Raw genomic sequence first — 27,580 nt, forward strand, 5'->3', positions numbered from 1 at the left:
ATATCATTGAGCTCATTTCATTAATTATTATATATGTTTAATATAAATAATTTTTATAGTAATGAGAAGAAAAAACTATGTGCACATTACATTATTATCTATGTTTTATAATAAATCATTTTATAAAGTGAAGTACTTTTATTTGAATTAATTCGTTTTATAGTTTTGCACTCGTTGTTTGTTAGATAAAAACCTTCCTTTCTTGTTTGTGGTGTACCTTCAGCTTAGCCGCGACTGTAATCGCAGTACAAGCACGTTCGCGTTCCACTGATCACAGATATTAGAAATGGCCAACACATACACACATACACACACGCACACACACGCACGCGCGCGCACACACACACACAGAGAAAGTTGTCCTTGGGTCATCGGTTCATATTAAAAGGGGTGGTAGTCATTCAAGCTGTTATTTAAACATAAAAAAATATACAAATAATATAGTCACAAACTTCCAGTTACAGAGCATTGTTTCATAGCACTAACACCTTTAAAATATAGACCTCTGTTTTATATGTTATCATACTACTGCTGTTCCTGTTGCTACGTACCAGCGTTACCTTAAACAGAGATGGAATTCTATATTTCAAAGGGATATCTTCTTCAAGAAAATCAGTATACATGGAACTTATAAAACGAAGTTCTATCCCATGTACTTCTGTGCAAAATGGACAGAAGAAATCACAAGATAACGCAATGTACATGTTTTAAGTGTTCTAATGTACATGTTCTAAGACTTTTCTTAGAGAGACACCTGCTTTAAGTCTAATTAAAGCATTTTTAATGTTGGCATTTCTCAGATAAGTAGGGAGTATCAGTGGAACATGATCTAAACACATTGTAGGGTAAAAAGATGACATGACATCTTTAATGCCAATGACTCATGATCATTATGACATGGGGAGATGACGTAGCAAGAGTATAATGTAATGAGCTCCTTTAGGCGAAAAACAAAGGGAAGTAGCTGTGGAGTTTCCAAGTAATGACTTGACTATATGTGTCTCGATAATAACCCAAAACTAAAACTGTATGCAACAGGAGAGATTACTTGCCTTTGAGGCAGTTTTCCAATAATGATATATTTGTAGTTAGGCCTAAGCATAATTTCTGGACATTGTTACCTCAATCAAAAATTTGCAGAGCTAGTTCAGGACCGACCAGAGACGCAGGAAACGATCTTTCATAAGCACTTAATACGTAAATGCCCTTTACGAATGGGTTCCCGCCCAAATCTTACTCATAAAAGAATAAACTGCAATTTCCGCTCCAGGCAGGGGTGCAAGTGTACATTTACGTGCATTAATGTGCGGTCATCTTCCATTTTCATCGAAAATGCAAACAAGTTCTTAAATGATGGTGTGGCACCCACTTAGCTTGCTCAAAACAGAAGGCGAATCCTCCCTGAATAACCCCACTTTTGTCAGAGGAGAACGCAGATGTTTATGAAATGCCAGCAAGACAAATACACAGCTGGGTCACAAAAACATATTATTGGTCTGCGCGTTATCTTTAGATGATAGGGATCTGAATGAGCTTCTACCCACCCTACCCCGCGCTGCACACATTAAAGACCATACCTAATGGCATAAGTTTAGAAATGAAAAACAGGTATAGATACTGGCAGAATATATCTTCTCTGTAAATAACAGCATATGACGCAAAGCCGTTTGTGAAATATTTGGATGCAAAGTAGACATTTTTCTCCTGTTGTGAACTAATGACAGAATTCTGCTCGAACAGAAAGCGACAGTCACTCACGTGTTATGTCGTCCTCTATGGACATTGCTAGGTGTGCAATAAGATTTCATCAGACAGTCTTCACTTTTCGTCCTCTAGAACATAGTAACAGTTTAAATGACAAAATGCAAAATATTTCAATATCATTAAAGCCGTTAAACTAAATGTGTTCAATATTTCAGAAGTGTGCTTTGAGAAACAGAAGCATCCCAACGAGGAGACAACGCAGTCTACGAATCGACCACATATTTAAAAAAAAAGGGTACTACAAAAATGTGTTTAGGACTAAACAAACGATGTGGATCTGTGCACAAAATACACGCGCGCGCGCAAACACACACACACGCGCGCGCGCAATAGTTTCTACAACCATGCAAACACACTTAAGCATGTGTACACAAAAGGATTAAGTACTCATTAACTTAAAAACACGTTTGTAAATATATATTATCACACAATAAGTTTAGCTAGAAGGTTCTGATTAAATTAAAAAAAACAAACTTATATAGTTCTTCGGTTGGTATAACTTCTTTTATTAAAAAAGCAAGCAAACAAGCAACAACAAAAGAAAACATACAACTCCTCTGTATTTGATCCTCTCACTAAGATTTCTGACGATTTTTCGCTTCGGTTAGTTCGGCAACTATTTACTAGCTTTAGGAATTCTTTCAAGTGAACTTATGAGCATTGCAGACCCTCCATGCAGTAGGCCTAGTAATTGTAGGGAGTCGCCACAGGCCGCAAACACACAAAGGAGGGGCAAAGGTTTAATAACATCTGTGGTTATAAAGTAGTTATTACCAAGCTTAAATTTGGTTACTATCGCAAAGTTCTTATTAGGTGTGTTAACCGCGCTTGGTTTCAGAGGGGAGAACGTGTCCTTTGCCAAGGTATTTGCAAACTATAGCCTAACACCTGGCCTGTTTGGCAGTGTTTTACACAGAAATGCGCGACTTCTGATGGTGTCTTTATTACTGAATATAATGTACAACACTTACAAAAACTATTGAGCTGCTGTATTTGCGTAATATTACAGCACAGAGTGAAGTTTTGGCAGATCACTTTAATTAGACTGCATGTACCGCCCAGGGCTAGTGTATAGGCCTAATTTTTTGTGTGTGTGTGTTTCCAGACAACTGCAGCGCGAAGGACGAGCTTCACCATCACCTCAGTAAATGTTGTCTTTTCCCAGATGCTGTGCTTTTTCAAGGCAAGGAAGACAAAAGCTTCTTTCAGCGTAACCCACGTTGATTCTTTTTCCATCCTGTGTGCGCGGGAGACGACGGGTGTTTTCCTGGCTTGTACTGAAGATGGCCCAGAAACGATGGGCCACATCACAGAAACCAGCCATTATCCCATGAATCATTGAAGGAGACCTCGGGGGATGGGGGAGGGAATGCTGTGAACAAATATCAGAGGATCAAGAGGTAGATTCCGGTAAATACTGAAAGAGGCGAGACGGGTTGCTGCAGCTGCAGCTTGCGGTCACCTGTTAGAGCACGCGCGGCCAAAGGGGTGGGAGGAGGAGCGAGAGAATGTGGAGAGAGAGAGATAGAAAGAAGATAAAAAAAAGAAAGAGATCACGAGAAAGACAGAGGCAATGAGCGAGAGAGAAAAAGAGAGGGACGAAGAAAGAGAAAGAAAGAAGGAGATTTAGCAAGAAGAAGAGAGAGAAAAAGCGAAGTTAGAGAGAGAAAGAGATAATAGGTAAATTAGAGAGAGAGAAAAGGGGAGGGGAGACAGAAGAAAAAGTTAGAGCGAAATACTGTAGTGGAAGACAGAGAAGGGGAACGTTAGAGAGACAGAAAGAGAGCAAGATTCAAGAGTCTTTCACCTCTCAAGGGTATTAACCTATTAAAGAGTCAATTATCTGCATAATGTATAAAAAAAACAAACATATATAATATCAAATATACATACCCAAGTTATATCTATAATAATTAATACCAATATACACACACACATACAAATATCCGATGAGTAATTTGTACCGGCTATACATTCATAACTATTTCTGTTTCTATCAACTGCTCATTCATGCTTTTACAGTCTCCTCATATACAGATCACTAGATATGTAATCAAATAAATCGAAGTATATTGATACATTTAATCAGGGTCAATAGACCGAGAGATAACACAAGGTTCTCGTGAGAGAGCTAGAGAAAATGTGAGAAAGATTGTGTGTGTGGGTGAGAGAGTTATGTGGATGTGCACATGTTTCACAGGACAAAAGGTTGCAGTTGCAGCTGTCAGGAAGTAAGTTGCACGTGAAACCTCTTAAGGAGGTTTATGTCCGCTGCAACAGCAGGGATAAATAACTCTTAACAACAAAATTACTCCCGTCGCTGTGTGGTTTCCTCGGTCTTCGCAAAAGAGTACATTATTTTGTAAGATTTTTTGAATTACCCTATTTCTCATTCTGTGCAAGTTGTAACCCGTTAAAATTTACCTGACAATATGCTGATTATAAACATTAATTTTTAAAAGGAATAAGTTCTGAAATACGCAAACACTCAGCAAATTATATAAAATATAGAAAAGCAGTAAATTGTCTTTATGACAAAACTGGTTAGTTAAAAATATGCATCCAAAACCATATGAAATTCCACTGAACGATCGAGTAAGGTGAGGCTGCGAAGGGCTTGAAAAGAGACATTTTTTAACGACCGTAAGACTATAACCGTATAACGTGTGTAAATGAACTGTGTCGTGTGTATACATAATGCTTATTAGTGAAAGATGATGCTGGAATTCAATGTTCCCTGAAAACATTATTTTAAAATTTTAAGCTAATTCAAATTCATGAAGATAATACCCGTTTATTCCAGGTGTTATAAACAAGCAGACCTTTAAAGTTACAAATTATTAATATTGGGATTTGTGACCGTTGTCGTCCAGTTGATGATTAAAAGGTCTTGCAAACTTAACTCACTCGCTCGGCTGGAACATAACTGGTCTTCAAGAGTTATTATTGGAAGATTTTTGTTCGAAGATTCTCGATATCAGCGATAACTTCTCAGCGCTTGAAGCATACACACACTTGCAAAAAAATATCTGTCTCAATTTTGACGATGTTAAATAAAAGTTTTGCTGCAGACAATGGAACATTTTCATAACCACCTGTTTCTTGCAAAAATTGCATCGTGTGAATGACACTTCAGACAACCAAAACAATAAATACTCTTTCCGTGTCCAGAAATGCGCATGCGCACTGGCCTTCTTTACCGGCGAAGTAACGAGCATCACCCATGAAAACATTGTGTTCCAGTTCCGATGCCTGCTGTATCAAAATCAGGATTTGCCTCTCTTGCGTCTTAAGGCACGCACCCTATCTACCCTCATGCTTACACAGCATGTTCTCGCGACAGGAAAGGGAGTTAGATCTGCAAACCGTCGCGTCACTACATTGCTGCTAACTTGAAAGCAGACGACCACAGGGTCCCAAACGTTAAGAAAAAGGTAAGCCTGGGCACGTTTTTAATTTGTTCTTTAAAAGTCGTGATTAACTGTCAGCACTGAACTAAAGCTCTTTTTAACAGGATTTATTTCTTATTTCTGAACTTGCGGATGAAGGATAATTTCCACTTGATTGTTGTAACTGCAAAAATGTTTGCGGATGCCTGTCTAAGCACTTAACTCTCAGTTATACGATCAGTCGAGACGGACAAAAGGTTTTCGTTATCTCTCCTTATTTGCCACACATAAACACAAATAAACTTTACACACAAATATCTCATCTATATTAGAAGTGAGTTTCTCTCGCTTTTCAATGAAGTCATTGCAAAACGAACATTTTGATAGAAAAAAAAACTAGATTAAAAGTTAAACGGTAAAAGTTATTTTACGTTCTTCTGTTTTAAAAGTGTAGTCAAAACAATTTCATTACTTCTAATGTTTATGTTTCTTGCTAATCGTTAATTTTTGAAACAAAATCAAGAATCTCACGATGCTAGATTCTCCGAAAATTTACACTTTATCATTCTGACCTGTGCTCACTAGGACTGAACGGAAATCAAATACTAGATACATGTTATTATTTTGAGTAATTTTACTGCATGAAAAAATACGAAACTTGATTATTTTTTACCAGCTCTTCCTCCTAGAAGACTTGTTGATTTATAAATAAACAAACCGGTAGCAACATCTAAGCTTAGTTCATTTTGTGAACATCATTTATAACTTTTCCAGTCACAGGACAGTATGAATCCAGTTAAGAAGACCATTAAAGAGTTTATCCTTAAATTAAATTTCATGGAGGTCATGGAATTTCTAGTTATCAAACATAAGTTACTGCTTTTTTAACGAATAAAAAAGGTTTGTGGACCGTTTAAATTGTAACAAAAATTTTAAAAAATACCGCTGGCTCATAAGGTTTGGAGTATTTTTTCCTTCTCGCTGAAGTTGTTCTGGTCGCAAAATAGTGTCTTGTTTACAGTCGTGTCTAAAACATTTATCTGCTGATGAAAGAGGCCGCCGCGTCTTTGTATCTTTTTGCGTAAGAAAACAAAACAAAATAAAAATCCACAAACACAATTTGATAAAAAAATATTTTAAAAAAACCCCACCAAAAAACAAAAAATGAAGCGTACAAATACCACAGTGCAAGGCTTTCAAGGTAAGCCTATAACCAAACACTGGCTATTTGAGAACATTCGAGAAGAGTTAGGTAAGAGACAGGTAAAAGTAATTTGATGATTTAAGTCTGTGCTTAATACCGAAAGTACATATCCAAAGTCCAGAGATACGCTATTTTTCATGGAGTTTGGCTTCGACACATACAGACCTTCCTTTGATAAGCCACAATGAGTGAAAATCACTGACTTTGTTTACAGGCAAGAATTTGTAAGACTGCTGTTTAAAGTATTACTAATTTCAAAGGAAGGGTGCTTAATTCGCGTCGCATTCTTTAATGTTTTGGCATATAATTCAAGATACAGGAGGGCGCGCGCGCGCACACACACACACACACAAACACAAACACACAAATTTGTTTTGTTCCAGGGAAAGAGCATGCTATATTGCATGACACTGCTGGTTTAAAACTATATGTTAACAATAGTAAAAAAAATCATAAACTCTCCCGACAGTGCCTCTCTACTTTTATTCCATCTACATTCTGACTCAAAATGTGGCACGAAGCTGAGATCCGTACTGACAACGCTCAGTGTTTCAACAACCATACGGAATGTGTGATATCACTTGACAAAATAACATGGCAGCCTCACCATATCACATCAGAACGTTCTTCACGATATTATAATTCAACGTGTTTTCTGCAACCCAAACTTTTGTGACGAAACGAGCAGAACGTTAGTATCTGTCATTAAAGGGCAACTTTACCTTTTATGACTTGCACTGCCATTTAATTGATTTCGCTTAGCATTGCGCCGGCAACAAGTATGGGCACAACAAACAAAGAATAAACACAGACAACAGTTGGTATTATTTCGAGTGGCGATTGCAGGGGAACAACAATGACGTCGACAACGAAGACGACAATATGATGATATAAAGACATAATGGTGAACCCCGCGTCGAGTGTAACAACCTCAGGAAGAAAATTTTTATTTATCTCATACACCACAAGCCATAGCCAAGTTTGTGACCTTTGGCCTTTTCGCAAAACATCAGCAAAGCGACCTGTTGTGCTCAGTGGTGGGGTAATCGACATTATCATCTTTTCAGTGTGCACGCCCTTCTGTTTCACGTGACCCTTCCGTGCAACCGTCTGGGTCATTGCTGAGCTGTTTACCTCGCGACCAACGGTGACGTCATTTCTATTTTTAAGCATTTTTTTCTTTTTACCCCCTCTTTTTCCTGTCATGTAGATCTTAATGAAATGGCTAACAAAAGCGATGCACAAAGACAGGTAATGATACGTAAACGATATCCCATGCTGCTTTGCCAATAGGGGTCCTTCCCAGACTGCTGATCGTGCTTTGCCAATAGGGGTCCTTCTCAGACTACGGATCGAGATGATGATGTCTTACTTTTCGGCAGTCCGTGCTCTAAACACAATGAACCACTTAAATGGCCCCTTCTATCACCACTGGGCTCTGAAACTAATACCTCTGCTTTTTTATCTTTTCCAGACAGGCGAATACTGTCGGGGACAGCAGGGCAGTGCCTGTGACGGTTGCAAAGATCGTTTTGAGTATTAAAGTATTATGTGGTTTTGATGAAACAAAACAAAAGGTTATTTATTTTTCCAGGTAAAAGCTGAAAATGGGAAAGAATCACGTGACCCCGCTTGTTTATATACTACTTGTTTGGTTTCCCTGGACGACAGCCATGTCCAGCTCACAGAGAGACAGACGACCCACACAGGATGTTGTTCACCAGCACCAGGATGAAAACGGTGGGTCACATGATGGCAGTCACAGAATGACGACGATGCTGTCCAGCGAAGTGCCTCACGATATCTCACAAAACATACCACCAGGTGATTTCCTGATGAGGTCGGCGGATCTAAAAACGGGATCTAGGAATGATGAAGCTCTAAAGGTAACAATTTCCTCTTCGTTGAAGGGTGAAGATTTTACCTGGATCGGTGACATAAATGACGAACCAAGTGCAGGTTTAGACATTCATAACAACCACATTAATAAGTTAATGAAAACCAAGGGCTCACAAAAGCAACCTTTGTCCTCCATCGATCACAGAAAATCAAGGGTCAAAGCGCGGCAGCGACGAGAAACTCGCAGACGACAAAGTCGACGTCACGGGTCAAGGGGCAGGCAGTCGTCTGCGGCAATCAGTAGCTCCCAACACATCAATAGCCTGCCCCATTCCGCGTCCCAAATCGGACCCAAGCTCCTGCCAGCTCTGCCGCCCGGCTCCCTCAACGTTACACTCCAGAAATTTGGCGCATCCGTCCCACCCAGTCAACCCGTCTCGGCTCATTTCAAATCTTTCTCACTCTTTTCTTCAGCGACTTCATCGGATAGCAAGAGATCGGGGCGCCAAAAACAGAGAGGAATTAGTACTCCCCCATCCTTGGGCATCCTCACAACAACGTCACCTTTCGAACACCACCTCCACCACCAGCAACTCCTGTTAGGTCAACAACGTAATATATCCGGCGATATGGCGGCTCTGACTAGCCATTACGGATCCCTTCCGCTGAGACATCACAATACCTCCGCACAAGAACCTCGTCACAGGGAAGAGAATCTTCATACAAAAGAACAGGCTGACGTCAAGATCAATGTCCAGGGAAGGCTGCAAGAGTGTCAGCAGTGTGACCTTGACCTGCGCATGCTTCGAGCAGCGTACAAGGTACGTTGACTGGATTGCCTCCATCTAGTAGCAAATGCTCTCTAAGGTGAGGGATTGTCACTGACAATCATGCACTAAGTAGTCCTTTTTATGTACAAGGATTGACATATATGAATAGGTGTGAGACTGGTGTTACTAAACGCGTAGTTCCAAACTTATGGGCACAAGTATCACCCGTATACTCTACATTGGCTTTATAACAAAGAAAGATTAAAAAAAATTGAATTAAGAACAAATGTTCTACAATTAATAATCTATATTCAGCTATTTCCATTAGACGAACAAAATCTATATATGCAGCTCACAAAAATGAGTATAAACTTACCGACTTAAAAGGACTTAAAGATTCGCTGACTCACAAACAAAACCTGACAGGCTCATCTCAACAGGTTTTCAGCTGAATAGGTTACCCATTGGGTCAGGCCACCACAACAATTTTCCCCCAAACTGTCAATGGGGCACTACTTCAAAGAGAAGCACAAACAACTGTTGAAAATATTCCTGGCATCGACCTTTCCACAATTAATACTAGTGAAGCCACTCAATGACGCCGTTACATACTTTTTTTATATTTATTTTTATAACTTTGTCTTACGTATACTTTTATTCAATCTCTACATACATTTATCCATGCTTTATTTAAGGAAATTGTATGGGTAATCTGTTATTTAACTGTTATCTGAACTGTTATCCTCAAGAGGTGAATGAATAAAATGTCTGATGTCGATCAAAGTTTCTTTTGGCTGGGTTCTAAGTCTTGTTTTATTTGTTTGCTGTTGATGTTTTCCTTTCCTAGTGATTTTCAGATGGTATTTAGTCTGCTAGGAAGCAGTAGTTATCATGCACGAGATTAATGTTCTAGCACGTGATATTCAAGAGACTGATCATTTTCTGTACCTCCACTCACCCATCTCTCTCTCTCCTGTTTTCTTTCCCTGTTTACAGAAGAACCTGGAGACACTCAAGCTGGTGTTGATGGAGGCCATGGATCGCTTCATTCTCGACCCTTCACAACTCCTGACCTCCGCCCTCTGTGACGTTTTGAACATTCCTTCGGCTCACCATTCTCACCGCAGGTCGTTCACTTCCACTGCAGGTCCGCTTCGCCCCGTCTACGGGCCACGTCGGCATTCACACGGGAGACACCCACACGACAACGACGAAGAGCGTCACTCAGCCGTAAGCCTAGCGTCAGAGGATAGTCGCCCTGGCGTCAGCTTCACGTCAGAAAGTAGACCTCACGCTAATCGCGGAAGGTCTTATCGCGAAGAGGCGAGTCATCTGTCGCAGAACGCACGTAATTCAGGTGCGTCCGGCATTCCTGCGCATTGGTCTCGCCCAGGTGCTGATGTGATAGACCAGCAGGGCAGCAGCAGGGCGTCGAGTGAAGCAGCCGAAATAAACGTCGGGAGTTCGCACCTTCGTGGGAACGGGCAGAGGGGCAGATATAACGAGCAAGATGATTGGCTCACTGGTCGCCTTGACCTTGACGCGAAAGACAACGCCAGAACGAGCAGTGCGTTGATCTCGGAACTGTCCCAAGATCACGCGACGCAGAAAGAAATCCGAGAGAGTGGAAGTCGTTCAGCAGTCAAGACGACGGAAAGCCCTCGGGAAAGAAACGTGGTATGGAGCACAACACACGATCAAAGTGACTACACTTCAGAATTGACAGGGCGTTCTCGTAAAAGCAGCTTTTCGGACAACAGTACCAGAAACACAGGTGTGGGGCAGGTAGGACAGGTAAAAGGAAACCAAATCAGCAGCCGTGGGTCAGGTTTGTCGGTCAAGCCTGGTGATCCAAATACGCGAGCAGCTAGCCTTCAAGATGAGGGCGGTCTGCTGGGTGTTGCCAAGATATCACAGGACGGGTGGCTGCCACACTCGAGCCGCCAACCGACGGCGTCTTCAGATACTCTCACTTCCGATCCATCCACGTCAAACCTGCGTCCACTCAACGACACTAGACAACACGCTTTGGCTGCACAGCAAAACGTCACCATCCCGCAGTCGGACAAGAAGACTAATGGAATTCGGGCCAGTGTCGATGGTGGTCACAAGAGTCAAGAGGCTGACCTTCGCACAGAACTTGAGACCAGAGGCAAGAATGTGACTCACAATGAGGGTCGCAGAAAGGAGAGAGTAATGTCAGAACAGGAAAGGCAATTTGATGAAAAACAGCAGAGAGAGGTAAGCTGCTACGTCTGCTTTTTTGTTTGCTAACCAGTTAATATTCGGAACTTCAGGCGAGAATTAGCAAGTAAAGTAACCTTAACGCATCTCTGCCGCTGAGGATACCTTACTGAGTTCTGTACAAATGTTTGATAAGCATGATAACTTTTTCAGCTTGACTGTGCTGAAAAAAAAGAACAAATTTTTTTCTTACGAGATCAGTTCATGCTGAGTTTCGTATTTAGCTTGTGTGCATGGGGATTTCTTGACAATGAGTTTGAAGTCGCTGGTGTCAAGTGAAAAGTTGACAATTTAAGCCAAACTTACAGAAGTCAACTTACAGCCCTTATTAAACGTTATTTAAGACTTAATTTCATGACATCGCGTATAACCCAGTCCTGGAACTTGCATGTTATTAGAATTACACCAAATATTGATATCATAGATCTCATAGTCACTGACAGTGGAGAACATAATGATGAAAACTAGCAGGATTCACTCATAACGAATCTTATACGAATCGTAATATTGCACGTAATATTCCTAAATAATTTATGAGTTTTCTTCTTCTCATCTGCCTATTTTTTCTGAAGCGCGTTTCTTACGGGTCTTTTCTAAGTTTGGGAGTGTCTACGTAACTGCTATATAAACAACTTCACCAAGGCTTCCTTCATATTTGCCCCATCGAAAGCTGCAATTACGCGCGTACGCTCCCCCCCCCCCCCCCACACACAATTTTTTCTCAATACTAAGGCCCTCTCATATACACACACACACACAATTTTTTCTATTAACGTCCTCCCACACACACACAAATACTCTTTCGCCCTCTCGCAAAAAAAAACAACAAAACACACAGACGCTCTCTCTCGCGCGCTCTCTCTCTCATTAACACACACCCTCGCATACGTATTCTCTCTCTCTCACACAAAAATACATAAAACTTACACCGAAGACGTTAAACCACATTAATGTTCACACACAGACACTTCTATACGCTGTATTACACTCACACAACCACACAGCCGATCTCGCACGCTCTGTCTTTCACGAATGCACACACTCTTGCACACGCACTCTCTCACTTCCTCTCACGCACAACATACACTCTCACACAAAACACATGTAAAACACTCACGCACGCACACTCTTACTAACGCACTCCAAAAAAAGACTTAAATCAGATTAACGTCTCTCTCTCACATACACACACACCCCAATGCATAGACGCGTGCGCAATGAATAAAGTTCTCGTGTAACGCAGTCGGGGAAAATAGCAGAACTGGTAGTTGTGTGAAGGGCTGAATGCTGCTCTCTTCCTGTTTCTGTACGGCCGCCAGATCCGACCTTTTCGCTGGCACGGAGGCTGCAGGCCACGCGGTGTGGTTGTATGTTTGTTGTTGGAGCCATCAACTACCGCCAGACTTTGATGTCCTTCGTGCAGGAAGGGTACGATGATGGGTGCACACGTGTACTTCCGGTGATCTGAACTTACACCACATACACAAAGCAGATATTGTCTCAGTGTGCGTAAAGCCTGCTCCGAATGAAAGTATTTATAATGTTGGTGCGTGACGTTTTTACATTTTTCTTAGTCTGTGTGTTCGTTTGTGGCATGGACATTGGCATGTGTGTGTTCGTGTGTAAGCTCCTCGATCTGTATCCAGGCACATAGGTGTGTGTACTGTTCGTAAATCTGTGTGTGCGCGGTGTATGCATACCTGCGTGCGACGATTTAAACGCATTTTCCAATCCTAAACTAGTTAGTGTTATTCTCAACAGATTGTCCCCTTTGCATTTGCGTGCGTGTGTGTGTTTTGTGCGCGGTGGGTAGCTTCTGATTAGAACCAGGCACATGATGATTATTATTATTCTGGGCTTAAGAAACTGCCCTGTTGTTACTCCTCCCACTTCACAACATACAGTTCTGGGAGAGGTGGCGACAAGAACAACAAGAGGAGGAAAGGTCGAGAGTCAACCACCCTGGAGCCCTGTCCTGCATTCTTGGGCCCTGGACGTCGTGGGCCGGCCCAGTGGGCTTCGGTGTCATCGAAAGGAGGCGGTCAGTCGTGGGCGGCGATGAGGGCTGCATGACCAGCGAAGGGGACCTTGTCATGAGAGTGGACATCTCGGTCTTCAACGGTCGGTTTGACACCTGCTTTACAGATCTGTGCTTCTTTTGGGGGTTTCCTTTCTGTACATTCTAATGTTGAGAGATTATGCCGAAAGACTTCATTAGCCTGTGCAAGATAACTATTTCGATCACTTTCTAAGGATTGTCATTGCTATAATGTGTGCTTCTCTTTGTAGACTGGTAGTAGAAATTGTAGTGGTATCAACCATTTTGTTGTCACGACGTAAAGATGGCCAGGTTAGACGAAAAAAAGTCTTTTCACGACTGCGACAAAATTAACATCATCAAAAGTTACCCACATTCAGACACATCCATAATTTTACAGCATAAAGGTTAGATACCGATATTAAAGCTTCATACAGAAAGTCATATTTAAGGCATTCGCTGCAGTACTCATCTAAATCGGAAATATCGAGTATTTAACATGCTAGCATACCTTAAGTTCATATATGCATGAAACGTCAGATTCAAAGCAGAGAAAACTTTAAACTAAATCCATCAAGAAGTAGTTAAAATTCTAATCTCTACCAATCCACACCACTTTCTTTTGTGTAGTTATAGAGTAGACCGAGTATTTATCATTATCACTTTGTAGTCAACTTGCACAGGCGCATGCAGTTTTCGGAAATGCATGGCTATCCTCTAAAACCAGTGTTTTCTTTTAAATGCACATTAGAACCTGTGCAATGCCCCCCCCCCCCCCCCACTACCTCTTTCAATATCCCCGCCATTTTTAAGATTCGGAACAACTGCAAAAATTGCATGTTTTCTTTAACAAAATGTATGACTGGGAGAAAAGCAGTTGGGAAGGGTTATTTTCAAGACCTGACAGTTGTCAGACGAAAGAAATGATAATGATACTTCCGCTTCTGGCTGATCTAGACAAGAACACCTACTACAAGACACCGGAGGCAGTCGGGAAAGACTTCGAGGCAGACTTCACGCGCTCGCACGAACCACGTGACCTACTCCTCGTGCTCGACGCCTCGGGCAGTATAGAGGCAGACGACTTCCGTCTGATGAAGGAAGGGGTAGAACTGATGGTGGATCTTTTCTGCGGGGGGTTCGGGCCAAACGCTGAAAACAACCGACTAGCGGTTGTTGTGTTTGCCTCGGATATTGACGTGGTGTACAGGTAGGTGATCAAGCAACCTTTCATTATATGGTAAACTGTTCGATTTTCTGCATGGGAATATTTTTTAATGTCACGGTTATCCAATCTGTTTGCAGATTTAGTGATGACCAGTCACCTGAAACAATACGCAATGCCATTTCAAACATGACGCAACCGAACGGCAACACCTGCACGGGGGACGCGCTGCGCTTCGCTCATGACGTCGTTTATGCACCTGAAAACGGTCCGTTGACGGCTTGTTTTCTAGCGAGTTGCAAATTTAGAATACATTCACAAGTCTCCCCGAAGGAAAATCTTGCATATCACAGACTACTAGCTGCCATGTAATTCCCTCCTGGCACTTTTGAAACAGTAATTAGCTGAAGGACGTAACAAACATAAATAGAAAACACACACAGAGTGAGAAAGATAGTGAATGTTGTAAATTTCAAAGAATGAAATCATTAGAAATAAGAAAAGATACAGCAAAGATATCTGCCACCTGTTCGTTTACTGGTTTCCCCATCCATATCTATTCCTATAGGAGCGCTGTACATTTGTGGTGCCCCGAGTAATCATCATCATCATCAATCAATCATCATCATTCATCCATCATCATTCCTTTGAATGGCAACATGTCCAAACCAAGCAAGTTTTAACCGTATGACAGCAGCAAGCAGTGGTTCCTGATGAACCACCAGGGTGGTGACCGCGTTCCGTAAAAAGTTACTCGTTTTGTTTTCGGAGTATTCTCCAAAAGCTTTTAGTTTGGAATGCCTGGATTCCTTTCTCCGTCTCATTTAGTAAGGTCTACGTTTCATAGCCGTACAATATGATGGGAATGACCAGCTTGAATTTGGTGGCAAATATAATAGTAACATGAAAAAGTGTCTTCTCGGTGATTTAATGTTATCTCTAAAGCGCACGTGTATAAAAACACCCTGCATAAATCCCCAAATTCCCTGCACTTAGGCACAATAGAATCCAGATTTTCAATTGACACGAACCGCACAAATTGCAGGTGCCCGAGCTGATGTCGTTCACGACACGCTTCTAGTCACGGACGGCCACTCCAACTGCGGGAAGGTAACTGTGCAGGAAGGGGCAAACCTGCTGCATAACGTCTCCAATGTCTTCGCTCTTGGAGTGGGCGTGGCCAACGACACAGCTGCGCGCTGGGAGCTCAACTCAGTCGTGTCCAACCGCGACCCGCGGCACATCTTCTCCCTCTTGCGTTTCCAGGACTTCAAGGGCATGCTGCAGAGCATTCAGCACCGGCGGGGACAGGACTCGTGTCTGCCTATCGTGGCTGACACTTCGGCCGAGGATTGACGGCCTTCTCACGAAAGAGATTCTCTGCCTGGATGCCACCTGCGCCATGTTGGGGCTTCAATAGGCCACCCCCTATAACTGGTGAGGCTCTTTAGAACGCCCTCAGGCCATGTTAAGGCTCTACCATGACGCCACCCACGTGTTGGGATTTCAGAAATGAGCGTCGCCAGAAATCAGGCTTTAAGGTTGTGTTCTTGGCGAGAGATGACGCGGCCAAGGTCACCGGAATCTCCTAGTTCCTTATGAAAGCTGATATAGAGTATATGGGATTTACACAGTGTGAAGTCACTACAAAGTTGAAACATGTCGGCTTAAACCTTACCGCTTGATTAGTTACTCACAGTTCACAATCGCATGTTTGAAGATGTCTCATCCCCAATTCTAAAGAATTCATTGCTTAAAAAAAAGCAAACCAACCAAAAACAAAACTACAGCTGCATTGGATTAAAATTACAAAAAAAATCCTTGTCCCTTCATCCCGAAAGACAGTTCCTGTTTGTTGGTATGAAATGATTCTTCTGGTGATGGGATGATAATTTCAAAGGGTGGTGGGGGTGGAATATGAGAGCTGTTAACTAATCTAGATGGAAAAGGTAACAACGCTTCACAGGTGGGACATACATAAGATCTCTGTGCTACAAAACACACTCATTCAACTAGAATTTATGTTAACTGTTATTATGAACACCTTTGGGTGATCATGAGTCAATCCCCCCTACCCCACAAAAAAACATCAGCTTGCTATTCACATGCTTCCACAAAAGCACTTTTAAAGCCAACATTGCGGGTGACTGACCTCTATGTTTTCGACAATACTTGAGATTTTAAAAGTAGATACTAATTTATATCATATGTTTTATCTAATCCTCTAATCCTGACTAAGATTGTTTGGCAAAACTTGATCTTTTTAGGATCATCAGTATTTCAGACCTTTACCAACCCATTGTTGAAAGATACAGGTGAACATCTACAACAGTTTGATCCTGACACAGATCACAGGAAGCAAAGAGTACCTCAGATCTATTCAGATATTTGTTCAAGTTAACTAAGGAGTCACCTTTTTTCTGGTTGGAAGATTATGCAGTGTGAGTTTTGCCTCAATTTCGATATGCAACAACCATTATCCTAACCATCTAGATGCTTAACAATGATGTGGTTGTGAACTGACAACAGCTGTGGGTTTAAGTTTGTTAAAGTATAGACAGACAATCCAGCCTGATGAGTCTCGACTATAAACAATTTGGAGACGCTTGGCACGGATATTGACGCTATACAAATGTTTTGATCTGGGCTGGATGTATATTGACTGTTCATAATTTACGGACACTTTAGAATTATTGCTTGGCAAAAATGAATTTATAAAAAATAAAAATTTTCTAATGTGTGACTTTTGCCCTTTACTGTTTGTAATCTTGTGGATCTGCTGACACTTTTGAAAGGCCTGCCTAAACTGTGCTATTCCATAGTTACTGATGGATAAATGGCACCACAATCCACACAGCAAATTAATATTCATTATTAAAACTTTTGAAAATCAGTTCTTGAATAGCAGTAAAACACTCCAAGCAGGAAGAGTCAAGCAGAAGCAAATCACCTAAGATTATCAGAATAGCCTGACAGATATTTCAAATGAACATTTAAGATTTGTTTATCATGAATGTAGAAAGACTATAAATAAATGATAGTGAATCTCAATAGATGGATGGAAAAATTTCAGTCATAACTCAAACTATATGCAACAATTAATCACATAAGAAAAATTTTGTATGTCAAACTGCTTGCCAAAACTGCTGATTAATACTGAGCCAGACTTTTGTCAGCTTAAAATGTAAGCATTTCCTATAAAAATGGTTAGAATGCTTTTCTGCTGTTGTTTCAGGTTAAGAGCAATGACATTGCTCCTTGCAAAAATGGTATTTCTTGTAGTGTCCATAATTTTGTAGTAAAGGAATACCTATGGTCAAGGGAAGACAAGAATTTGGAGGCAACTTAAAAATATACACTTCTAAACCTCTTTATCTTTATTAACAAATGTAAGAAAAATTCTATTAGAAAGCAAGGGAAAACATCCAACAAATAAACATTTATGTATTTTAAAATACTTTATAGCTGCAACTGCTTTTATCACAATATACAAAAATCAGCATGACTGATTCATTTCCCTTTAGTGCCAATATGTAATTGCTGATGTTTCAAACGCACTTCAGCTTATTCTTAGCTGTAAACTAACCATCTAAATATGTGCACAAGTATGTGTGCACATACACACACAGAACATACCTAGGCTCTCACATGCACAGTCACATATAGCAAATTTCTCACATGAATTTTTCATGCAACAATTAAGCAAATTCCTCACTTTCTTGTCTAGCATTATTATGAACATTGCAAGTCTCTGCACTAGCTTGAAAAGTCAAAACCAGATGTGGCATTTATAATAGCAACAAATGGGCTGGCAGCCATCACATAAAGCTTTCTTCATTCACCAGTTCATCAGTCAGAAATCTGTCAAACTCAAATCGTGTCAAGTCAATAGTTTTGTACTCCCCATCAATGATCAACTCCATAATGGCCCGCCCGACTCCAATAGAATGCTGCAAGCCATGGCCACCAAGACCGTTGGCAAAGAAAAAGTTTCTGTGGTATGGGTGGTTGCCAATAATAAGATTCTGATCAACGTAATTGTAGTCGTAGAAGCCTGCCCATGCACCTTTCAGCTGTTAAACAGACAATTAAGACCGTTTTATGAAACCTAATTATCTTCAGCTGATGAGGCTGAGCTATCGTTTGGTTATCATATGTTTACTTTAACTGTTTTCTTTGATCTGGTTGGGTATTGTTAAACACACACATTCTTCTTCTTTTTATTATTACTTTTATTATTACCACCCCAAATAAAGTAAGGGTGATGAAGATTGTCTCCTTAGACTTATAGTCAGAACAATATACAAAGATTATAACTTTTCTGCCTGGTTGGCCTCATACCTTCAAAGCTTCCAAAGCTGGTATACGATGCCCTAGCGTCGGTTTGATGTGGTTATTAAAAAAATCATAGTCCACATTAAGATCTTCGATGCTGGGCTCTTCTTTCTGCAGCACAAAATAAACTCTTAATTTTAGTTCATGTTTAACACACTAACTCTTAGCTATCCAATACAGGCATTGCATCAACTTCAATCACAGCCTTCAATCAAAGACAGTAGCAATCATGCATAATATATATGGATAAAAAGCCACAGTTTATCTCTCAATCATAAAATTTGTATATCAATACTCCCTGCATTCTAAGAAAACTTACTTCAAACTATTTTATAACAATGTGAAATATCTTATCACCAGGATGCAGCTTGGGGAAGGTGAGAAATAACACAATACCAGTTAAGAACCAGAAGACAGAAATGAATTAAAAGACTTCCAAGACACGGTGTATGTAATCACAAAATGTTCCAGAAATCCAAATAAACTGGAATATCTTACTCCTGCAGGAGATGCCCCACAAATGTAGTGACCACTAAAACCCTCTCTGCGACAGTAGACGCCAGTAGGGTCAATTGTGAGAGGCATATCTAAACTTGGGCCATCTGGACAGTGGATAACGTACACAAATCTTTTCCTGAGCACAAAAACCATGGATAATAACAAAAACTATTTTTCTGACAACAAAAACCATAAGTAGCATACAAGATACTTATTACTTGTTAAAAAAAAAGAAAAATTGCTATCGTCACTTTATATTAATGTAAAGATTTCATTAATTAATGTTACAAACAACTTCCATTTACTGTGTTTGTGATGAAGGATTACAGTATACTTATAATGTAAATGCTACAATAACAAGTACCTGAAGTAAATAATTTCATTAAAAAAAGTGCAGTGTTCTTAAAACAAAAATACAAGTACAAGAAGGACCTTAAAGGTCTAGTTCTAGTAAGCTGAGCTATACCCAATCGTTAGAAAAAATTTCTGCACCCTACTAGTCCTTTAACCATCATGGATTTGGTTTTAAGAATACAACCTTAGATCTCAGACTGTGTAAATACAATGACAGTACATGCAAACTGTTGTTGAAGATCATCCAACCACAGTTAATAGTAGTAATAATGTCTATTAATTAAAATTGCAAAAAATTATGCATGTGACAGAATAATCTAAGCCAACATTAATCCCATATACGTTTCCTCTCCATTCACCTTGGCTCAACAGGAAGGGGGATCATAAGATCATCTTGTTTTTCAATGCCAATGCCCGCCTTTCGTGCCAATTCTGCAGCCCATGGGCCTGCACAGTTAACCACTGCAGCAAATTTGGTGGTGTGCAGCTTGCCCTCTCGAGTTCGGATCTATGCAAGCAGAAGGAACATATTACACTGCAAAGCCTTTTAAGGCATTTATTTAAAAAGAATAAAGGAAGAGTGAATGGTGGATTGCAGTTTTGAAAAAAGATCATTACAATTTTGTGAAAGCTTGAGAACAAATAGAAACCAGGTCCAACATTTAAAATGCTTTACTTTTCTGCTGAAGAAATTTTATTTTTTTTTAGTTTAAATGAAAGAAAACCTGTTAAACAAAACTAAATGGTTTAGCAAAACTAATGCTAGTATTTATAAAAATATAAAAGTTACATCTGATCATTGAAAAGTATTAAAAAACCACTAACCACTGCATTTGTGAGTGTGTTATGATACTTTCCATCAGCTGGGTTGATAGTAACATTGGTATATTCAAACTCCTCGACGTCACCAGTGACATACTTGACACCAAGACTTATATTTTTTTGTTTCAAGGCCTTTACTAGCAGCCAAGGATCAAACCAACCTTCGCCCTCTACACCTGCATGATGGCAACACATTTTTCATGCTTTATAAAACTCAACGATGTTTCTTTATTTGAGCAAATATAAGACATGTCAGGTTATTGGAAAAATAATAAGATATATACAAGAGATTAGACAGGTCCAAAAAATTTAACTAGCCCTTAGAATTACTTCAAAGAGAGTAAGAATTCTTATTAACTTTATTATAAAGAATAAATGAAATAAAAGATACAAACACTATCTCTATATGCATTTTCAGATTAATCTAAAGGACTGTTTCTCTTTTGCTCTCTCTCCCACACACAAAATTAGAAAGAATACACAAACACTATATATATATTACTCAGCCTGTAAGTGGCAACAACAGCATAATATCTTACCATAAGAACCAATTTCAATACCAGCAGTATTTAGCCAGGGAAATTTGGCTGACAGCTGTTCCTTTGTCAGCAAATCAATTTTTGCACCTAATTTTCTGCAAAAAAAGAAAAAAATGTAGTTCCCAACATCAACTGTGAAAAAAATTGTCTGTTTGATAATCTAATCCACCTACAAGATATCATTTGTTAAGACCTATGTACCTGTAAACAGGATACAGTTGGTCTTCACTCAATGATCTGCATTGTTTATTCACAGAAAATTTTCAAATGAAAGTGACCTTTTCTTCAATGTTTTTAGTTTTATTTGAGTAGGCTTCATTCAAAACGTGTTTATTTACATTTCACCGATTTTCTCTATGTGATGTCACATTCTATGATTCAACATTCAGCTAGATGTAGATAGTATAGCTGTTGTTATGGTCTATGAGAAGCTTTGTAAGAGGTTTATGTCTGGTATGATTTCCTCTACCAGGTGGCTCTTCTCTTTATGGTTATATATTGGGAGACCTTCCCAGGTACTGTGTCTTCTCCCTGAATCCTTTAACATCCACATGGTGTGATGTAACTGTAAGAATGAACCACACTGCTTTCAAACTAAAGTGTACCTTTGCATCTGAACATTCTTCTCCAGCAGTGGAGCAGAACGAGCCGGCACCAAGAACAAACAGCCACCATGATTAAATTGAACATCAGGTGGGGTTTCATCTGTGCCAAACAAGTATAGTCAGCTGTACAATTCAGACAAATTGGCTTTGTGTAGGAGTGTTAAGTCTTAACTGAGATGGGTTCCATTTTCAAAGAACCATTAACTACCAAGGGAACAACATAATGATTATGTTAATGTACAAGTAGGCACAAAAGTGAAAGAACAAACACTTCATGGAGGCGACAAAAAAATACACACACACACAAAAGACATACCTAACACACTGAGGTGTTCTTTAATGTTGCGAAGAAATTCTGTGGCAAACATGGAAAGCTGTACATTCTCCTCAACAGAAAACTGATGACGGATGCCACCCACAGATAACATAGTGGAAGATCGTCCATACTAGATAGTTGTGAAGCATAAACAAGTGTATTAATACTTAATGTTATAAACTACTGATGATTTTTGAAATGTTATTATCTGTGCTGAGATTTCTGCTTTCAATCAGTAAGGTTTAGTGAAAAATAGAATAAGTTGAGACTCAAGCAAAATAAGATTTGCATTAGGCATGCTTACATACTTGTCTTGACTGATAAAATAAAAATACACCAAATAGATACTCACAGATGGATCTCGTTCCACCACCGTCACACTTATTCCCTTGGGGTTGCGCTGTTTAAGCCAGTAAGCTACTGATGATCCTATGGCTCCCCCTCCTACAATAAGAAAATCGGTCTCTCGCGGAGCTGTCAAAGCATCTTCTGCCAGCTGACCTTGGGCAATACCCTATGAGGAAAAGTTCTGTTGAAATTTCCATGCTTGGTCAAGAAACTTTGTGAATATAGTGGAGGGGACTTAATGGAGCAGCCCTCCAGAACATGCGCTTCAAGGCTCAACTTCTGCCATCCTGCAGGAAAGAATGGTTTTAACCAAGGAGAGGGAGGTGAAGTATTTGTGAGGCCAGATAGAAGCAAGACTATTAGGTCAGGTGATATTGCAGGTGCTTATCACCTACCTCTCTTGGCTTAAACTATTCTTTCCCACCCTAAGAGATGTTTGGCCTTTACAGGAAAGCATTTGCTTACAGAAAAAAACTTTGTAAATTGGATTCAAAATGGACCACATGTTTTGAGGTGTACATACATGAATATCCCTTTATCAACTATTAAGAAAATTAAATTCTATAGTCTAGAGAAGCCTACCTAGCATTCGACATTTATCAACAATGCAATTACATTCCTAGCAATCATGTGAATCAAGAAAAGAATTAATTTATAACTATTTACTTTAAATTCCTCCTTCAGAATTGTCCATGGTGAACGATATCGCCCAGCTTCTGGAATTCTGTCACTGTTGCTTTCGTCACTATCCCCTCCTGCATGCCTGAGAGTCAACTTACTTGATGTGCAAAATCTTTGACAGGCTTTGTGAAGTCTCAAAATTCTTTGCAATGGATTTTGTGATTTGAAAGTTGAATGCCACTGGCTTATTAATCTGACCATTTTAATGTCCATGGGTTTGGTGTGCCTTTGAACTATTAAAAAATAATAAAAAAAAAACCCTATAAATTATGATAGTAACAAAGTGGATCACGTACACGTACTTCAGGGATAAAATTTTCTTTATTTTAGTAATTTTTCTCTCCACATGCATAAATATAAGAAGCACCGAGTGATGATGATAAAATGAAGGAAGAACAATAAAATACTCGTTGAAAATATAAATAAAACTTAGCTTTAAATCAACCTGCGTGTCCCAGTATGATTTTAAGTGTCATTGGTTTTGCTAATAGTACTGTGATGCTCGTCTATCATTGACTTGCCTGTCGGTATCAGAACTCGGAAAAGGATCTGCTGATTGTTACGATAACCGCTGGGTTGGTAACACAAGAATACGAAAGAAAGATATTAGGTAAAAACATAAAACTATCATCCTCAGTGTCGTTATGATATGGCCATGAATAAGGACGATCAAATCAAGAAAGCTCTTCACCCAAAGTAAGCATGCTTAAGGAGGAGGTAACTCTTATTCTCTCGCGCTATTGGATAGATTATCGTTCTTGAGCAGCAGACGTTCAATCTCACCATCTTGAATAATAATAAATGCACAATTTATAAAACGCATACTCACACTCCTAAGGAGCATGCTCTTAGAACAAGAACGAGACATGGACAGCATACGAGGGACAAAAAAAAAAAACCAAACAAATAAATAACATGAACTGTGAAAGAATGAACAACAACACTAAAGATGAATAAAAACAAATACAGAAAACACAAATAGGAATTACCAAATAACAAGAACTGAGACTATCGTGGCATTGCAAAAGGATGATGAGCAGGAAAGAGTGTGAAAAAGACGAGAAGTGCAGAGAAATAATCAGGGCAGGAGCCAGCAAAGAGTTTCGGTACTGAGAAAAGGTCTATATATGTTGCTTGTTCATGGGGGATGAGCTGGTGCTCTTCGAGGTAGGTACAGAGACGCGTCAAAACTACTTTCGCTATGATCTTTGAAAGAAAAGACAAGTTGGAAACTGGGAGATAATTTTCAGCAAGTTGGCGTCAAGCGTAAATATCTTAAGAATTGGTTTCACCAGGGCATTTTAAAACAAAGATGGGAAAACACCCGATGACAAGCTGACATTTACAATGTTTGTTATGGAAGAAAAGAAAATATCTATAAGTACTCAAGAGGAAGGCTTGTGGGTATTCGGTCTAACTGGTAAGTTGCTGGCTTAGCTTTCAGAACAATCTCCTTTATATCGGCATCAGAGTCTTGTCGGAATTTGGCCAGAGACCATACCAGAAGAACATCACAAGAGATGCCGTCAGGCACCGATATCGAGTCCAAGGATGATCGAATGTCAGAAATCTTGTGGGCAGTGGCATTGCCTTGCTAATTCCATTCATTCGACTGCAGATGCTGAAAAGTGTTGTGGAGGAGGTGCAATTTTTTATTTGGGCATGAAGATATGATGTCTTGTCCTTGTTGACACATTTTGCAACAATTTGCTCGGTACGTGGTGTTATAAATCTCTTTGTGGATGGCGAGTCCAGTCTTCCGCCAAACACGCTCGGCTTGCCGGCGAGTTCACTTCAGGTCATGGAGCTCAACACGGACCTGTTAATACCAAGGTGACCATGTGGCATGCGCATCAGACGTGGAGACACTTGGGCCTGGTCATCATTTTGTTGTGGCAGAAAGCGCACATCTTTTGTTTCGTTATGTTTCTGAGATGTAGGGTGTATGCGGTGTATGCGACTGGGAGGACTTCGCCTCCAATGGTACAGGGCGCACCAGTAGACAACTCCTGCGGCGACAATGAACGGCAACCCTTTTCCCTTCCCTTCCCCTCCTTACCACCGTCATCCCCCCCTTTCCAAACTCTTCCCCTCTCCTAAACTCCCCTTCCCCCCAGTGCGAAATCGCCTTAAGGTGGAAGCACTTTCCCTTTTCAAACAACAACAACAACAACAACAACAACAACAACAACAACAACAACAACAACAACAACAACAACAACAACAACAAAACCAACAGTATGTATCAATCCTTCTGGACCCGGTCTGCTGCTAAGCCGAGGAGATGACGTCAAAGTCAGATCTACAGACGACAAAACAACTATAGCTTTGACGTCAATGCCACTAAAAATGACGTCAAAAGTCCTCTACAGAGCGGAAAATACAGCCATTTCATTTGTTCTACTCAGCCGTGGAACGGGCATCAATGTCATATGTAAAGACGACGGTGCACCTGTACAAGGGACCCACCTATGGGGAAAGACGGACACAATAGCTATGCTACTAAATCGTGGGACTAACATCAATGCCAACTCTATAAACACTAAGATATCTATGTTGTGGGAAGACGTCGCAGCTCGGTTACAAGACTGTGATTCTTCCGTTGATGGCAAATTCGTAGACGGCAAAACACCTCTATATCGGGCTTGTGAGAAACGAAATATAGAAGCTATAGGTGCGTTGATAGACCGTGGAGCCGACGTCAATGCGAAATCAAAAAACGGCAAAACACCCTTGCTCTTGGCTTGTGAGGAGGGAGAGACGATCATTGCAGCTATGTTACTAGACCGTGGAGCTGACGTGAATACCAGATCGAGAGATGATTCAACACCTCTGCACTGGGCATGTCAACGGGGAAAGACAGACATTGCAATTATGTTACTAGACCGTGGAGCTGATGTCAATGCCAAATCGACAGACGACTCAACGCCTCTGCACTGGGCCTGTAAAATGGGATGGACAGACACAGCAGCCATGTTGCTAGACCGTGGAGCATGCGTGAATGCAAAGTCCATAGACGCAACACCTCTGCACTGGGCCTGTCAGGAGGGAAATACAGAGACTGCAGCTTTGTTACTAGACTATAAAGCTGACATCAATGCCAGGTCGATGGACAATAAAACACCTTTGCACTGGGCCTGCTTATGGGGAAATACAGACACCGCAGCCTTGCTCCTAGACCGTGGAGCCGACGCCAACGCTTTTACCATCGATGGAGACACACCTGAAGATATAGCCGACAGGGAGGGTCACTCAGAAACAGTTCATCTGTTGCGAATGCGAAGCGGGTGGTTTGATAACTTAGTAGGTTAAACGCCAGTTACAAAGAGAACAAGGTAAGTTTAAACTCTTGACTTTTTCTCGGAGTCTTATCGACAAAGTTCAGAGACTTGAGATTTCGGAGGTCTTGTGCTCAAGTCGAGGAAGCATGTTTCTGCTACTTTGCCATAGACTGAAGACATTGCGCTGGGTGTTCCTGCACACTCCTGTCGAGTACAAACAAAATAAACAAACAAATTTCCTGAACTAACATCTACATATATGTCAATCCGTGGTTCTTATAGTATCCTAAACAATTCGACTATGTCCGACGTCGTGTTATTTATTATTATTCACTAATTTTAGTTGAATTCAAATGATTCCTAACCACATATAACTTTGATTTTTATCGACTGTGAAAACTGCCCTTCATCGTTGGTCACTTTCGAGACAAAAGAAAATGTATGTCGCAAAAATATATCATGCTTACGTGTCCTTGGCACAGTTTGACCTCGGGTGCAAAACATCGCAAGAAATGTTTGCCTCGTAATGAGCAAAACACTCTTCATAAACACATAGTGGCCATTGGTGCTGAGGGCTTTTCTTTCGGAAGGGGTGTCTTCACATTTTGATAGCTGCTGAGATGGGTTTCGAGGTGTGTGCAAGTTGTTGATGTGTTGCACACACCATATTATGGATAGTCCAGCTTGCATGTTTGTTCGACAATGACACCTTATCCTTTTGATTTTACATTTTTTGTGCTATTTTTTAAAATTATTTTGTTTTAGTTTTCCTCATTATTGAGTGTGCTTTTAGTTTGTTCAGTATTTTGGAAATAAATATTTATAAATGTAGTATTTGCAAGGAGTTTCAGTCCATTATGTCTGCATTCGTCAACTGCAGTGGCATAATTAATATGGATCTATCTATTCCTCTTCGTGCATCAGGTTGCACATAAGGCCTCAACCAGAGTCCGCCACCGATGTCGATCGGCTGAAACCCGCTCTAGGTGACCCCATGTCCAGCCCTTTCCCTTCATCTCCCTTTCCACTGTTCTTCTCCAAGTTTCCTTTGGGCGGCCTCGTTTTCTTCGGCCGTCTGGAGTCCATCGTAGGGCGACTCTGGAGAGGTCTGCTGTCTGCTGGCTGAGCACATGTCCAATCCATCGCCAACGCCTTCGTTGAACCTGCGTGGTGATGGACTCGGTTTCACTTCTTCGGTGGAGTTCTTCGTTGGTGATGGTGTTTGGCCAAAAGATGTTAAGTATGCGCCTGAGGCATCTGTTTTGGAAGACGTCAAGCTTGTTACTGATGGTTTTGGTCATCTTCCAAGATTCTGATCCGTAAAGGAGGGTGCTGATCACATTTGACTTGAAGATTCTCAGCTTGATCTTCTGGCTGATGTTTTTTGC

General features: G+C 40.5%; 3 protein-coding genes across 3 annotated transcripts; 2 read left to right on the forward strand and 1 right to left on the reverse strand.

Moving 5' to 3' along the window:
- The first annotated feature begins 4,954 nt into the window (after window positions 1-4,954).
- On the forward strand, window positions 4,955-17,160 carry LOC112576033. The gene is made up of 7 exons (XM_025258248.1): window positions 4,955-5,198; window positions 7,952-9,017; window positions 9,963-11,207; window positions 13,115-13,331; window positions 14,206-14,458; window positions 14,554-14,681; window positions 15,459-17,160. The coding sequence occupies exons 2-7, from the start codon at window positions 7,965-7,967 to the stop codon at window positions 15,767-15,769; spliced, it is 3,207 nt and encodes a 1,068-aa protein (XP_025114033.1). The 5' UTR covers window positions 4,955-5,198; window positions 7,952-7,964; the 3' UTR covers window positions 15,770-17,160.
- A 696-nt stretch (window positions 17,161-17,856) lies between these two features.
- On the reverse strand, window positions 17,857-23,633 carry LOC112576034 (FAD-dependent oxidoreductase domain-containing protein 1-like). Its single transcript, XM_025258249.1, has 11 exons — window positions 23,433-23,633; window positions 22,897-23,144; window positions 22,235-22,396; window positions 21,883-22,012; window positions 21,567-21,666; window positions 20,962-21,056; window positions 20,426-20,598; window positions 19,960-20,108; window positions 19,247-19,382; window positions 18,755-18,859; window positions 17,857-18,486 (listed from the first exon to the last, which is right to left on the reverse strand). The coding sequence occupies exons 2-11, from the start codon at window positions 23,122-23,124 to the stop codon at window positions 18,232-18,234; spliced, it is 1,533 nt and encodes a 510-aa protein (XP_025114034.1). The 5' UTR covers window positions 23,125-23,144; window positions 23,433-23,633; the 3' UTR covers window positions 17,857-18,231.
- A 1,612-nt stretch (window positions 23,634-25,245) lies between these two features.
- Window positions 25,246-27,023, forward strand: LOC112576035 (ankyrin-1-like). The gene has a single exon (XM_025258250.1). The coding sequence runs from the start codon at window positions 25,249-25,251 to the stop codon at window positions 26,221-26,223; it is 975 nt and encodes a 324-aa protein (XP_025114035.1). The 5' UTR covers window positions 25,246-25,248; the 3' UTR covers window positions 26,224-27,023.
- The last annotated feature ends 557 nt before the right edge of the window (window positions 27,024-27,580 follow it).

This window comes from Pomacea canaliculata, linkage group LG11 (genome assembly GCF_003073045.1).
Source record: "Pomacea canaliculata isolate SZHN2017 linkage group LG11, ASM307304v1, whole genome shotgun sequence".
NCBI classification, from domain to species: Eukaryota; Metazoa; Mollusca; class Gastropoda; order Architaenioglossa; family Ampullariidae; genus Pomacea; species Pomacea canaliculata.

Coding starts and splice junctions, on each gene's coding strand:
- LOC112576033 (XM_025258248.1), top strand. CDS start 7,965: ATGGGAAAGAATCACGTGACCCCGCTTGTTTATATACTACTTGTTTGG. Junction 11,208..13,114: donor ATGAAAAACAGCAGAGAGAG/GTAAGCTGCTAC, acceptor CACAACATACAG/TTCTGGGAGAGGTGGCGACA. Junction 14,459..14,553: donor GATATTGACGTGGTGTACAG/GTAGGTGATCAA, acceptor ATCTGTTTGCAG/ATTTAGTGATGACCAGTCAC.
- LOC112576034 (XM_025258249.1), bottom strand. CDS start 23,124: ATGGACATTAAAATGGTCAGATTAATAAGCCAGTGGCATTCAACTTTC. Junction 22,013..22,234: donor TGGTGGAACGAGATCCATCT/GTGAGTATCTAT, acceptor ACAACTATCTAG/TATGGACGATCTTCCACTAT. Junction 20,599..20,961: donor TATTGAAATTGGTTCTTATG/GTAAGATATTAT, acceptor GCCATCATGCAG/GTGTAGAGGGCGAAGGTTGG.
- LOC112576035 (XM_025258250.1), top strand. CDS start 25,249: ATGCCACTAAAAATGACGTCAAAAGTCCTCTACAGAGCGGAAAATACA.